General features: G+C 43.7%; 1 protein-coding gene across 1 annotated transcript; it reads left to right on the top strand.

Annotated features, from left to right (window-relative positions):
• Positions 1 to 11,887: 11,887 nt before the first annotated feature.
• LOC144892299 (perilipin-2-like) lies at positions 11,888 to 13,766 on the top strand. The gene is made up of 4 exons (XM_078778156.1): positions 11,888 to 12,002; positions 12,639 to 12,834; positions 13,517 to 13,599; positions 13,683 to 13,766. Exons 1-4 carry the CDS (start codon positions 11,970 to 11,972, stop codon positions 13,764 to 13,766), a joined length of 396 nt encoding a protein of 131 aa, XP_078634282.1. The 5' UTR covers positions 11,888 to 11,969.
• The last annotated feature ends 903 nt before the right edge of the window (positions 13,767 to 14,669 follow it).

Consider the following 14,669-nt stretch of genomic DNA (forward strand, 5'->3'; position numbering starts at 1 on the left):
GAGCTTTGATCAAGATCGTCAATTTTCATCCTATTGACCCGAGCTTTGATCAAGATCGTCAATTTTCATCCTATTGACCTGAGCTTTGATCAAGATCGTCAGTTTTCATCCTATTGACCCAAGCTTTGATCAAGATAGTCAGTTTTCATCCTATTGACCTGAGCTTTGATCAAGATCGTCAGTTTTCATCCTATTGACCCAAGCTTTGATCAAGATAGTCAGTTTTCATCCTATTGACCCAAGCTTTGATCAAGATCGTCAATTTTCATCCTATTGACCTGAGCTTTGATCAAGATCGTCAGTTTTCATCCTATTGACCTGAGCTTTGATCAAGATCGTCAATTTTCATCCTATTGACCTGAGCTTTGATCAAGATCATCAATTTTCATCCTATTGACCCGAGCTTTGATCAAGATCGTCAATTTTCATCCTATTGACCTGAGCTTTGATCAAGATAGTCAGTTTTCATCCTATTGACCCGAGCTTTGATCAAGATCGTCAATTTTCATCCTATTGACTCCAAGCTTTGATCAAAGTCGTCAGTTTTCATCCTATTGACCCAAGCTTTGATCAAGATCGTCAATTTTCATCCTATTGACCCGAGCTTTGATCAAGATCGTCAATTTTCATCCTATTGACCCGAGCTTTGATCAAAGTCGTCAATTTTCATCCTATTGACCCAAGCTTTGATCAAGATCGTCAATTTTCATCCTATTGACCCGAGCTTTGATCAAGATCGTCAATTTTCATCCTATTGACCCGAGCTTTGATCAAGATCGTCAATTTTCATCCTATTGACCCAAGCTTTGATCAAGATCGTCAATTTTCATCCTATTGATCTGAGCTTTGATCAAGATCGTCAGTTTTCATCCTATTGACCCAAGCTTTGATCAAGATAGTCAGTTTTCATCCTATTGACCTGAGCTTTGATCAAGATCGTCAGTTTTCATCCTATTGACCCAAGCTTTGATCAAGATAGTCAGTTTTCATCCTATTGACCCAAGCTTTGATCAAGATCGTCAATTTTCATCCTATTGACCTGAGCTTTGATCAAGATCGTCAGTTTTCATCCTATTGACCCAAGCTTTGATCAAGATAGTCAGTTTTCATCCTATTGACCCGAGCTTTGACCAAGATCGTCAGTTTTCATCCTATTGACCCGAGCTTTGATCAAGATCGTCAGTTTTCATCCTATTGACCCGAGCTTTGATCAAGATAGTCAGTTTTCATCCTATTGACCCGAGCTTTGATCAAGATCGTCAATTTTCATCCTATTGACCTGAGCTTTGATCAAGATAGTCAGTTTTCATCCTATTGACCCAAGCTTTGATCAAGATCGTCAATTTTCATCCTATTGACCTGAGCTTTGATCAAGATAGTCAGTTTTCATCCTATTGACCCGAGCTTTGATCAAGATCGTCAATTTTCATCCTATTGACCCGAGCTTTGATCAAGATCGTCAATTTTCATCCTATTGACCTGAGCTTTGATCAAGATCGTCAATTTTCATCCTATTGACCCGAGCTTTGATCAAGATCGTCAATTTTCATCCTATTGACCCGAGCTTTGATCAAGATAGTCAGTTTTCATCCTATTGACCCAAGCTTTGATCAAGATCGTCAATTTTCATCCTATTGACCTGAGCTTTGATCAAGATAGTCAGTTTTCATCCTATTGACCCGAGCTTTGATCAAGATCGTCAATTTTCATCCTATTGACCCGAGCTTTGATCAAGATCGTCAATTTTCATCCTATTGACCTGAGCTTTGATCAAGATCGTCAATTTTCATCCTATTGACCCGAGCTTTGATCAAGATCGTCAATTTTCATCCTATTGACCCGAGCTTTGATCAAGATAGTCAGTTTTCATCCTATTGACCCAAGCTTTGATCAAGATCGTCAATTTTCATCCTATTGACCTGAGCTTTGATCAAGATAGTCAGTTTTCATCCTATTGACCCGAGCTTTGATCAAGATCGTCAATTTTCATCCTATTGACCCGAGCTTTGATCAAGATCGTCAATTTTCATCCTATTGACCTGAGCTTTGATCAAGATCGTCAATTTTCATCCTATTGACCCGAGCTTTGATCAAGATCGTCAATTTTCATCCTATTGACCCAAGCTTTGATCAAGATCGTCAATTTTCATCCTATTGACCCAAGCTTTGATCAAGATCGTCAATTTTCATCCTATTGACCTGAGCTTTGATCAAGATAGTCAGTTTTCATCCTATTGACCCGAGCTTTGATCAAGATCGTCAATTTTCATCCTATTGACCCAAGCTTTGATCAAAGTCGTCAATTTTAATCCTATTGACCCAAGCTTTGATCAAGATCGTCAATTTTCATCCTATTGACCCAAGCTTTGATCAAGATCGTCAATTTTCATCCTATTGACCCAAGCTTTGATCAAGATCGTCAATTTTCATCCTATTGACCCAAGCTTTGATCAAGATCGTCAGTTTTCATCCTATTGACCCGAGCTTTGATCAAGATCGTCAATTTTAATCTTGATGAAATGGACAATTTGATTGATCAATGGCAACCTTTTTTTGGAGGGGGGTGGAGGGGGGGGGGTTGGATTTTGTAAGTATCGTGCTCTGCATGACATCTTGTTGTTTGCTTATTTGTCACTCGCCTGTAGGTGACAATTCTAAACCGATCGTCATGAAACTTAACGTTGTAGAAGTCATCACAATTGAGAAGCCTATTGATTTTGAAGCCAAAGGTCATCTGGAGGTCAAATTTCTAAAATTGCCATTTTTCATCCAATTGGCTTGAAATTTGAACAACATTTGTATATTGAGTCACTAATTTGGGAAACCAACTATTTTTGAGGTCAAAAGGTCAAGTCAAGGTCAAACTTATAAAATCATCAATTCTAATCAGAAAAATCATCACTTTTCATCTTATTAACTTGAAAATTCAACAGCAATTACATAGTGCATCACTAAATTGGGAAAACAACTTCATGAGGTCAAAAGGACAAAGGTCAGGTCAAGGTCAAACTTCTAAAATCATCAATTTTCATCTGAAAATCATTTTTCTTCCTGTTGACCCAAGCTTTGATCAGGATCGTCAATTTTAATCTTGATGAGATGGACAATTTCATGAATCAATGGCAACCTTTTTTGGGGGGGGGGGGGGTGGCGGGGTTTGGGGGGGTGTAGCTTGCAAGTTTCGTGCTCTGCTTGACGTCCTTTTGTTTGTTTGTCAAATGCCTACAGGTCACATTTTTACTCCGATCTTCACGAAACTTCACCACCTGATAGAGGTGGTGAAAAGCTGGAAACCTATTGTTTTTGAGGTGAAAAGGTCAATGTCACATAAATCATCAATTTGCAACTGATTTACTTGATATCCATGTATATACAACACTTCATATAAAACTGAAAAACAGGTAGATGGTGAAATCTCGTTCAGATGAAGTCTTGGTCTACCCCAGGGAGTATGTATCGGCCTATTAATTACACTGCTTGAACGTGAGTTGAGCCATGAGGACGTCTATCAATTACTTATTACCGAATTGGAAGCCTGGGGTAAAATACCTCAATGGTGAAACAAAAAGGACGCTTTTTTATGCCTCCGCCGACGCCTGGGGTAAAATTCCGAGGCATTGTGCTTTCGGCTTGTCCATCCGTCCGTCCGCACGGGCTAAACCTCGTTTTTCTCAGCAACCATTTCGTCTCCCTTCTATCTCATACCTCCACCCCCCCAAACCTTCTACTTTCCTCTGCCCCCCCTCAAACAACCCCTCACTGTGCCGCATCCCTTCACCATCAAACCTTTCATCCTCCTCATCCTTCCCTTTCTTGGAACTCTTCTGCAACATCTGAAACACTATCAACTGCTCTCCCTACCTCCCCCTCTCATCCTTCATCTTACCCTACTCCTCCCCTCCCCTGTCCTGTACCCGATGCTCCCCCTCTCTCTTCATTAACGGTATGGACCTCAAACATCCGGGGCCTTCGCTCAAACCTGACTGATCTCTCCATACAGGTTGCTTCTGACAATCCAGACTTGATCTGCTTAACAGAGACTTTCCTCCTTCAAGATGTCTCTGATTCCTTAATATCTCTTCCTGGTTACTCCCTCCTCCGGTATGATAGACCTGAGCCTCGGCCTGGTGGTGGGGTGGCTATCTTTGTCAAAAACTCTCTTCCTCACTCTCCTTGCACTGCTCTCTTTCCTCCTCACCCGCAGGAGTACCTCTGGTTACGGCTTCCTCTCCGCTCCCACCTTTTGTTCATATGTGTTCTGTACCGTCCCCCAAACAGTGATGACTCCATCTACATTTCAATGTCTGACAACATGGACCAACTTCTATCCACTCATCCCAACTCTCTCTTCCTCATATGTGGTGACTTCAACTGTCATCATGCCACCTGGTTGGGTGTGGGTTCCTCTCTCACCAGTCATGGCACCTCAGCAAAGGACTTCTGTGACTCACTGGGATTGACACAATCTGTCAATTTCCCGACCCGGATCTCAGCCAATGGAGTATCTTCTCTTCTAGACTTGGTTATGACAAACTTCCCTGCTAATGTCTGCTGCTCTTCTTCTGCTCCAATCGGTTCTTCTGATCATGTGCTTGTCAAAGTGGACATCTCTCTGGCCATTCTCAGAGAGCCTCCTCAGCGTCGACGAGTCTGGCATTTCACTCAGGCCGACTGGGACGGTCTTCAAGCAGCCATCAATCGTCTGGATTGGTCTCCCATCTCCACTGCCTCTGACATCAATTCTTCCTGGGAATTCTTCCAAAGCAAACTGATCTCTCTCATGCACAGATTTATCCCATCTCGCCTTCAATTGTCTTACCCTTCCTCCCGTCCATGGTACACTGAATCTTGTGGTGAGGCAGTTGCCCTGAAACAACTTGCCTTTGCCTCTTGGAAGGCTAATCCAACTGAAGGAAATCTCAGTTCCTTCCACCAAGCTCGGAACAAGTGTGTATCTACCCTCAGGAGTGCCAGGAAGCACTATCTCTCCTCACTCAAGAATGAACTCTCAAACCTGTCTCCTTCCTCCAAATCCTGGTGGCGTCTGGTCAAATCCGTTTCTGGTGTTTCCGTCTGGTCAAATCCGTTTCTGTTCTGGTGGTCAAAGTTGGATTAGTTTGTTCCCCCTCCATCCCCTCCCTTACCTCAAATGGCCACACAGTTGACATCGCACATGACAAAGCCGAATGCCTCAACTCTGTGTTCGCCTCGAAATCCTTAGTCCCAAACCCATCTCTCTCTGTTCCCACCTTTCCCAGTCGAACCCAACTGCTCCTGGACTCTGTGTCCTTCTCTCCTGACAAGGTGGAGGAGTTTTTGTCAAACCTCGACTCTGATTCTGCAACTGGACCAGACGGCATCAGCCCACGGGTCCTAAAATCCTGCTCTGCCGCTCTATCTCACCCTCTCTCTGTGCTTTTCACCCTATCTTTTGCTCAAGGTCATCTGCCAGCATCCTGGAAATCAGCTAATATTACCACTTTACACAAAAAAGGTGCAAAAACAGATCCTTGCAACTACAGACCAATCAGCCTGCTCCCAATTATCAGCAAAGTCATGGAATCCATCATTGCTTCGGATATGAAATCTTTCCTCTTCTCCAATGGCTTGATCTCTGATCATCAATTTGGTTTCAGACCAGGTCACTCTACTCTGGACATGCTGCTTCTGCTGTCTCAACAATGGATGGAGGTCCTCAATGCCAAACAGGAAATCAGAGCTGTCTCCCTTGACATATCACGGGCCTTTGATACGGTCTGGCACCCAGCTCTGCTCACCAAACTCTCCTCCTATGGTATCCATGGAAATCTCCATGCATGGCTTGCGGACTTCCTCTCTGGTCGTAGTCAACGTGTGGCTCTGAATGGATTTCTCTCATCTCCCCTTCCTGTTCAGGCTGGAGTTCCCCAAGGAAGTGTGCTGGGCCCTGTGCTTTTTCTGGTCTTTATCAATGATCTCTCCGACTCTCTGGAAAATCCTCTCTATCTCTTTGCTGATGACTCCACTCTCTGCCGCTCCATTCCTCTTCCCTCAGATCGGCAGTCTGCAGCCTCCTCACTCTCTGAAGACCTGGACAAAATCACAGACTGGTCAAACAAGTGGAACATGTCTTTCAATCCTGACAAATCTCACTCTCTTACTATGTCTCTCCGAAAAGATCGACTGGACAACCCTCCCATCTACTTTCTCAACAATCCTCTCCAAGAAGTTCTGTCACTCAAGCTTTTGGGTCTCACTATCTGCCATGATCTTTCTTGGGAAAACCACATTTCCAAGCTGGCCTCCAAAGCCAGTCGCCGACTGGGCATCCTCCGTCGTGCGAAGTCCTTCCTCGGCACACCTGAGCTCCTCACCACATACAAGGCTTTCATCCGCAGCTCAATGGAATACTGTTCTCCCCTATGGGCTGGTGCTCCTGCCTCACACCTGGCTCGGCTTCACGCTGTTGAATCCAAAGCTTTCAAAATCATTGGAATCTCCCGCGATGAAGCTATCTCTGAGGGCCTTTCACTCACTCACCGCAGGCAGGTAGGTGGCCTTTCTGTCTTCTACCGACTCCTCTCCGGCCTTGCTCCCCCAGCTCTCTCTGTGCTCTGTCCCCCAAATATTCCTACAGGTCGCACAAGATCTGCCAGCAACCCTCTGATGGTTAAACTGCCGAAATCTCGGCTCTCTGCTCACCTTCACTCTTTCATTCCTCTTTTCTCCCGCCTGTGGAACAAACTCCCACACTCCCTTCAATCCCTCTCCTCCCTCCAGGTCTTTAAAACAGCTGTTCACCACCATCTCTTATCTTCCCCCATCCATAACCTTGATCTTTTCTACCCCCACTAATTCACCCCAGATCCACCTTGTTTGAAATTCCAACTTCTTTCCTGGAAATCCTGGCAGTGTCCATATGTTTATACCTCTCCCACCCCCCCCCCCCCCCCCCTTCACATGCCTCCCCCCCAAAGCCCTCTCCCTCCCACAGATCTCTCGATGTCTCCATGTCTCTCGGTCCCTGGTCTCAAATGTTGTGTTTGTGTCCTTCCCCCTCTCTCCCCATCTTGTCTACCGCTCCCGATGTTATTAACGCACAGGTTGTAAACCTGGTGCGTTATAGCGTTTGCCTGGGAATTTCGGGCGCTCAAAAGTGAAGCTAGTTTCTGTCACCCATTTCTGTCGCTCATTTCTGTCGCTCAGATGTGTAAACATGACGTCATCAAATCTATATTTATAGGATAGGTTATAGGAGATATATATGTTATAGGATAGGAATATAGGACCCAAATGACCCAGAGGACCCAAATGACCCAGAGGACCCAAATGACCCAGAGGACCCAAATGACCCAGAGGACCCAAATGACCCAGAGGACCCAAATGACCCAAATGACCCAGAGGACCCAAATGACCCAGAGGACCCAAATGACCCAGAGGACCCAAATGACCCAGAGGACCCAAATGACCCAGAGGACCCAAATGACCCAAATGACCCAGAGGACCCAAATGACCCAGAGGACCCAAATGACCCAGAGGACCCAAATGACCCAAATGACCCAGAGGACCCAAATGACCCAGAGGACCCAAATGACCCAAATGACCCAGAGGACCCAAATGACCCAGAGGACCCAAATGACCCAGAGGACCCAAATGACCCAGAGGACCCAGAGGACCCAAATGACCCAGAGGACCCAGAGGACCCAGAGGACCCAAAGGACCCAAATGACCCAGAGGACCCAAATGACCCAGAGGACCCAAATGACCCAGAGGACCCAAATGACCCAGAGGACCCAAATGACCCAGAGGACCCAAATGCCCCAGAGGACCCAAATGACCCAGAGGACCCAAATGCCCCAGAGGACCCAAATGACCCAGAGGACCCAAATGACCCAGAGGACCCAAATGACCCAGAGGACCCAAATGACCCAGAGGACCCAAATGACCCAAATGACCCAGAGGACCCAAATGACCCAGAGGACCCAAATGACCCAGAGGACCCAAATGACCCAGAGGACCCAAATGACCCAGAGGACCCAAATGACCCAGAGGACCCAAATGACCCAGAGGACCCAAATGACCCAGAGGACCCAAATGACCCAGAGGACCCAAATGACCCAGAGGACCCAAATGACCCAGAGGACCCAAATGACCCAGAGGACCCAAATGACCCAGAGGACCCAAATGACCCAGAGGACCCAAATGACCCAGAGGACCCAAATGACCCAAATGACCCAGAGGACCCAAATGACCCAGAGGACCCAAATGACCCAGAGGACCCAAATGACCCAGAGGACCCAAATGACCCAAATGACCCAGAGGACCCAAATGACCCAGAGGACCCAAATGACCCAGAGGACCCAAATGACCCAGAGGACCCAAATGACCCAGAGGACCCAAATGACCCAGAGGACCCAAATGACCCAAATGACCCATAGGACCCAAATGACCCAGAGGACCCAAATGACCCAGAGGACCCAAATGACCCAGAGGACCCAAATGACCCAGAGGACCCAGAGGACCCAGAGGACCCAGAGGACCCAAATGACCCAAATGACCCAGAGGACCCAAATGACCCAGAGGACCCAAATGACCCAAATGACCCAGAGGACCCAAATGACCCAGAGGACCCAAATTACCCAGAGGACCCAAATGACCCAGAGGACCCAAATGACCCAAATGACCCAGAGGACCCAAATGACCCAGAGGACCCAGAGGACCCAAATGACCCAGAGGACCCAAATGACCCAGAGGACCCAAATGACCCAGAGGACCCAAATGACCCAGAGGACCCAAATGACCCAGAGGACCCAAATTCTATGTATGTTTCTATGATGATGTATGTTTTGGTGAAAGTACATAATGTGAATACTAGTAGCAATTTTACAAAAACCATGGCATAATTTCAAATCTTGACCCGAGATGATAATTATGCTACATCATAATTTCCATGTGCCAACCTGGGCGGAATCCAAGTGGATTCACTTGTTTGTTTTATGTGTCTGTTTGTCTTTCATGTGTGATTAATGTTCGCTCTTTCACGAGCCTCGATCTTGTATACAAAAAAAAAACAAAAAAAAAAACATATGTCCGATTGAGACAAAACTTTCAGGGTAGGAGTGACATCCATGCGGAATGTTTTTTTATGATAATTGCGACGTCATATGTCACGTGGTATGGCAGCCATCTTGGATTAAATGCAAATAATTAAAAATTATTTCTCGGAAACCCCTCAATGGAAAAATTTGAAACTTGGCACATTGTCAAGTACTCCCAATGGGGAACAAAATCATGATAATGATGACATCATAGGTGAAGTGATATACCAGCCAAAAATGTTTTCATCGAATTCCTTATCCTAAAAATCTGAAATTGCATGCACATGATCGATGACCCATTTCTATTGAAATATTAAATTTATGACATCATAGGTCATATGGTTTGGCAGCCATATTGGATTTAACCTAAAACCTTTAAAAAAACATCTCCCAAACCACCAAATCGATTGACTCGACACTTAACGTGTGTCATTGACGAGGCATGGCGATTAAAAGATGATCACGAAAACATCATTGGTCACATGGTGTGGCAGCCATATTGGATTGAAGGAAAATATTAAATAATTATATCTCTGAAACTGCTTACCCTATCGATGCGAAATTTTACAAATATCATCTTACAGCACTGTTGCATATAGTTTGAAAATGATGATGATGTAGGTCATGTGGTTTGGCAGCCATCTTGAATAGAAAAAGGAACCTTAGCCAATCAACAGGAAACTTCACAAACGTGATCCCCTACCCATACATATGCAGAGTGTACATTTTTTAAAGTCATACGTCATGTGGCATGGCAGCCATATTAGCTTGAAAGCCGATATTTAAAAAACATCACTTCTCTGAAACTGCTTCACCGATAGATGTGAAACTTGTCATGGCTGGTGAAAATGTGATACTTGAAAACAGCTGAAGGGATTTAAATCAAACTTGTGTATTTTAGGACAGTGAACGTGGACATCTACCGTTGTGGGACTATGCGGAGGCATATTGGCGACACAGTCGCGTTGCTCAAGTTATTCTTGCCCTGATTGAAAGAGCTAAAAAAAAAATCACATTTTATAACAGCAAAGATATCACAGCACATCCTTGGTTCATATTAGTACCTTGGTTAATTTTACACAATGAAAGTACCGATATTGCGTTCATATTGGTACCTTAATACATTGACACAATGTAAGTACCAATCCTCATTTCATATTGGTATCTTAGTTTATGTTACACAATGAAAGTACCAATCATGGGTTTTAGATTTATCCCTTTGCACATTTTACACAATGAAAGTACCGATTATTGGTTCATATCGGTACCTTAGTACAAATACAAATATGTATATTGAAAAAAATTAGCACTGCAGCCATCAAAGTCCCAAAAATAGTAAAAACAAGTAGAACTACATTCAAAGTACACTGCCCCATGCCAAATAAATAAATAACATACTCCAGCGTGCGACATTGCTGGGGTGTCTTCAGCGCCTGGTGATACCACCTGCAGCACGTAGAGATGGTATTGGGAGGGAGCGGTGTGCAATAATTAACTGATTAATTGATTTTATAATAAAAATGAATAAATAATCATAATATATTTAATTTCATGGTGGTGGCAGCATCATGTTATGGGGATGTTTTCATCAGCAGGGACGGCGGCACTTGTCAGGACAGAAGGGAAAACGGATGGAGCAAAATGTAGAAAAACAATCCTCGAGGAAAACCTGCTGCCCCCTGAAATAAAATGGAAATTGGGACGGAAGTTCACCTTTCAGTATGACAACGACCCGAAGCACACAGACAAAGCTACACTGGAGTGGCTAAGGAACAAAAAGATAAATGTCCTCGAATGGCCCAGTCGGAGCTTCAACCTAAATCCCATTGAAAACCTGTGGCATGACTTGAAGATTACTGTCCATCAACGCTCCCCATGCAACTTGACTGAGATTGAACAGTTTTGGACTTGAAAATTGGGCAAATATTGCCCAATCAAGGTGTGCAAAGTTGGTAGAAACCTACTGTATCCCAACAGACTCCCAGCTGTAATTGCTGTCAAGGGTGCTTCCACCAAGTATTAACTCAGGGGGGTGGACACTCATCCAACCAAGATATTTTCGTTTTGTATTTTTAATAAATTTTCTGAAATTTGTAGAATTTGTTTTTCACTTGGAAGTTGTGGGTTATGATGTGTAAATGAAGGTGGAAAATGTCTGAATTTATGCATTTTATTTCCAGGCTATAAAGCAGCAAAAGGTGAAATTTTTGAAAGGGGGTGAACAGACTGAACACGAACAAGGAACATCTCTCGGTCACAGACATGACGTCATTATTCCACAAATTGACATTTTAATTTGATCAAATAAGTCGTGGATCGAGAAAAAGTCACGTGCTCTGCGGACATTCAGGATGTAAAGCCGGTTGTCTCCTCTGCATGAAGATGTGAACATGAAAGTCCCCTCGAAAGGAGACGGCCATTGTGTGCCGGTATCCTGTCCTGGAGATGTTGAAAGGATCCAGATGGGAAGTTTGAAGGTGCGTGGTTCGGATTGGTTCATACATTGAACGTCAGTAATTGATGAAGCACAGGTGTAGTGGGCCAAATGTCCACCTGCCATGTGCGGTTGAACACCTTCAAGTACACGAGAAACACACAAATGGGGTCACGTGGAAACATCGAGGGTTTTCCATGTTTGGGTAAATTTAATTGTTTCAATAAGTTATTAGAGGGAAATAAAATGATTATTTCGGTGTAAATTTTGATTGAAGATGTGATGTGGTGTGACGTCAGAGGAGCAGGTGTTTGTGTTTCTTGTATAAAAAGGGAGAAATTCATTCGTTTTGTTATTCCTTTCTCTGTGCTGTCGTTCCTGGTGTTGTGCACCTTGATTAGTCCAGGTTATCCTGCTCGGTTCTCTCCCCGTGAAAACGTTTTTTTGTTTTGAACGAGATGTCCGCGGAGGTTCAGACCGTCGGTACCAAGGTGAGTTCTTTGGTTTTTCATGTGAACATCCTGGATCGATTTCGAGTGGGTTCATAATTGGGAGTGGGATCATCGGCAAATCCGCGAGGAGTTAAACATGATTGGTTGGGGGTGAGTTTTGGGTCGGGGTGGTGGAGGTGCTGTTTGGATTGGGTGGTGGTGGAGGTGCTGGTTGGATTGGGTGGTGGTGGAGGTGCTGGTTGGATTGGGTGGTGGTGGAGGTGCTGGTTGGATTGGGTGGTGGAGGAGGTGCTGGTTGGATTGGGTGGTGGAGGAGGTGCTGGTTGGATTGGGTGGTGGAGGAGGTGCTGGTTGGATTGGGTGGCGGAGGAGGTGCTGTTTGGATTGGGTGGTGGTGGAGGTGCTGTGTTTGGATTGGTGGGTGGTGGAAGTGCTGTGTTTGGATTGGTGGGTGGTGGGTGGGTGTCTAACTCTGTTTAACCGATAACTCCCTTTTTACTGAGATGTAAACTAATGACTTATTCCATGAATGGTCATTTAACCTGATTGAGAAGATTAGTTTGTACCTTTGGCAACGATCATCAATTGTTATGAAGACCTCAATCGGCCAATCCCATAATGTTTTAGAAGTTGACATGTCCACTCGCTGTTTTACCTTCCTGTTTTTGTCCACAGAATGTCCTTCAGCGATTGTATTCACTACCGTTGTTCAGTTCTGCTGTGGATGAGTTTGTTCAGGCCTACAAGTGTGGGAAGGAGTCGAGGCCTGGACTTCTCTCTTTTGGTAATATGGTGGAACAGGGCGTCACGAGGGTAGCTGCGATCGCCTCCAGTGGGATCCAACCAATCGCTAACATTCTTCATCCACAGAGTGAGTCAATCTTTCCAGATCGGACGTGATGCCTCGACCTCTGTTTCGACATTTATTTTTATGCCTCCGTTCGGGTTGTCCGTACTTACGCACGGGCTAAACCTCGTTTTTCTCAGCATCCACATGTCCGATTGAGACAAAACTTTCAGGGTAGGAGTGACGTCCATGCAGAATGTTTTCATTAAAATTTTTGGTTTGTTCCTTTTGGCACCTTTGGCAAAAAAAAAAAAAAAAATTTTTTCAAATTTATTTCTCAAACCTCTGAATGTGAAACTTGGCAAATTGTCAAGTACTCCCAATGGGGAACAAAAGCATGCTAATGTCATAGGTGAAGTGGTATACCAGCCAAAGATGTATTAAAAAAAATCCTTCTCTGAAACCGCTTCACCAATCGATGTGATACTTGAAAACAGCTGAAGGGATTTAAATTAAACTTGTTTATTTTTAGGACTGAATGAGGGCATCTACCCATTGTGGGACGATGCGGAGACATTGGCGACAGTCGTATTGTTCGAGTTAACTTTGTGGAACTTTTTCCATTCGATTCCAATTTTTGTTTTGTGATCTATTCTGGAGAAGGATGGAGATTGTTTTGGGTAGTTTTTGAAATCGACCCCTTTGTGTTCGACTCGTATCGATAAATCAATGTGATCTTTGAGTTTCCAAACTTTATTTTCTCCAGTTGAGTTTGTCGATGAGCTCGCGTGCCGGGGTTTGGATCTCGTGGAAGAAAGAGTTCCGCTCTTGCACCAACCTGCAAACAAGGTATGGGAATAGAGGCAGTGATTCTGTATCTCCTTGTGATGCTGCACCCTTGGTGATCTCATACATTTTTCTCCATCTATTAGGGCTTCGTGTTCGATGTGTGGACCTTTCAAGCTTTTTATGCCTCCACCCCCAAAGGTGGCCAGAGGCATGTTTTCGGGTGGTGAATCTTTTCGGGCTAAACCTATTTTATTTATTTTTTCAGCATCCATATGTCAGATTAAGACAAATTTTCAGGGTCAGAGTGACGCCCATGCAGAATGTTACCATAATTGGGACGTCATGGGTTACTTGGTATGGCAGCCATCTTGGAATAAATGCAAATAATTAAAAATTATTTCTCAAACTGCTTAATGGCAAAAAAAAAAAAAAAAATGAAACTTGGCACATTGTCAAATCCTCCCAATGCGAAACAAATGCATGATAATGATATAGGTGAAGTGGTTTACCAGCCAAAAATGTTTAAATCAAATTTCTTATCCAAAAAAAATCTGAAATTGCATGTGCCTGATGTATGACCCATTTGTATTGAAATATTAAATTAATGACATTGGTCACATGGTGTGGCAACCGTATTGCATTGAAGGAAAATATTAAATAATACAAGTACAGATACATTCATAGTAAACCGCCCCCATGCCAAATAATTAAATATCCTACAGCGCGGCATTGCCGGGGCGCCTCAGGCGCCCGTCAATACCGCAGTGCAGCTCATAGCATAGAGGCTGCATTGGGAGGGAGAGGTGTACACTAATTGATTGATTAATTGTATAATTAAAATCAACAAATGATTATCACAAAATATTTTCTTAATCAATTGGCTAATAGCATAACTAAACCACTAGTGCTTCATCTAAAGATGTATCTTTTAGAAATTTAATTAAATAAGTCATTAATAAAAAATTAAATAATCAATTGATTAATCAAAAAATAAGTAATCAAAAAATAAATAATTAATCGATTAAATGATTAATCAATAAATCAAAAATATCCTTTATAGCCACATCACTTGGTCACTGTCATGTCCAAATATTAGCTTCCCAGCTCAAAAGGTGCCTGAGATATTGGCC

This window comes from Myxine glutinosa, chromosome 1, assembly GCF_964187855.1.
Source record: "Myxine glutinosa chromosome 1, kmMyxGlut1.1, whole genome shotgun sequence".
In the NCBI taxonomy this organism is placed as follows: Eukaryota; Metazoa; Chordata; class Myxini; order Myxiniformes; family Myxinidae; genus Myxine; species Myxine glutinosa.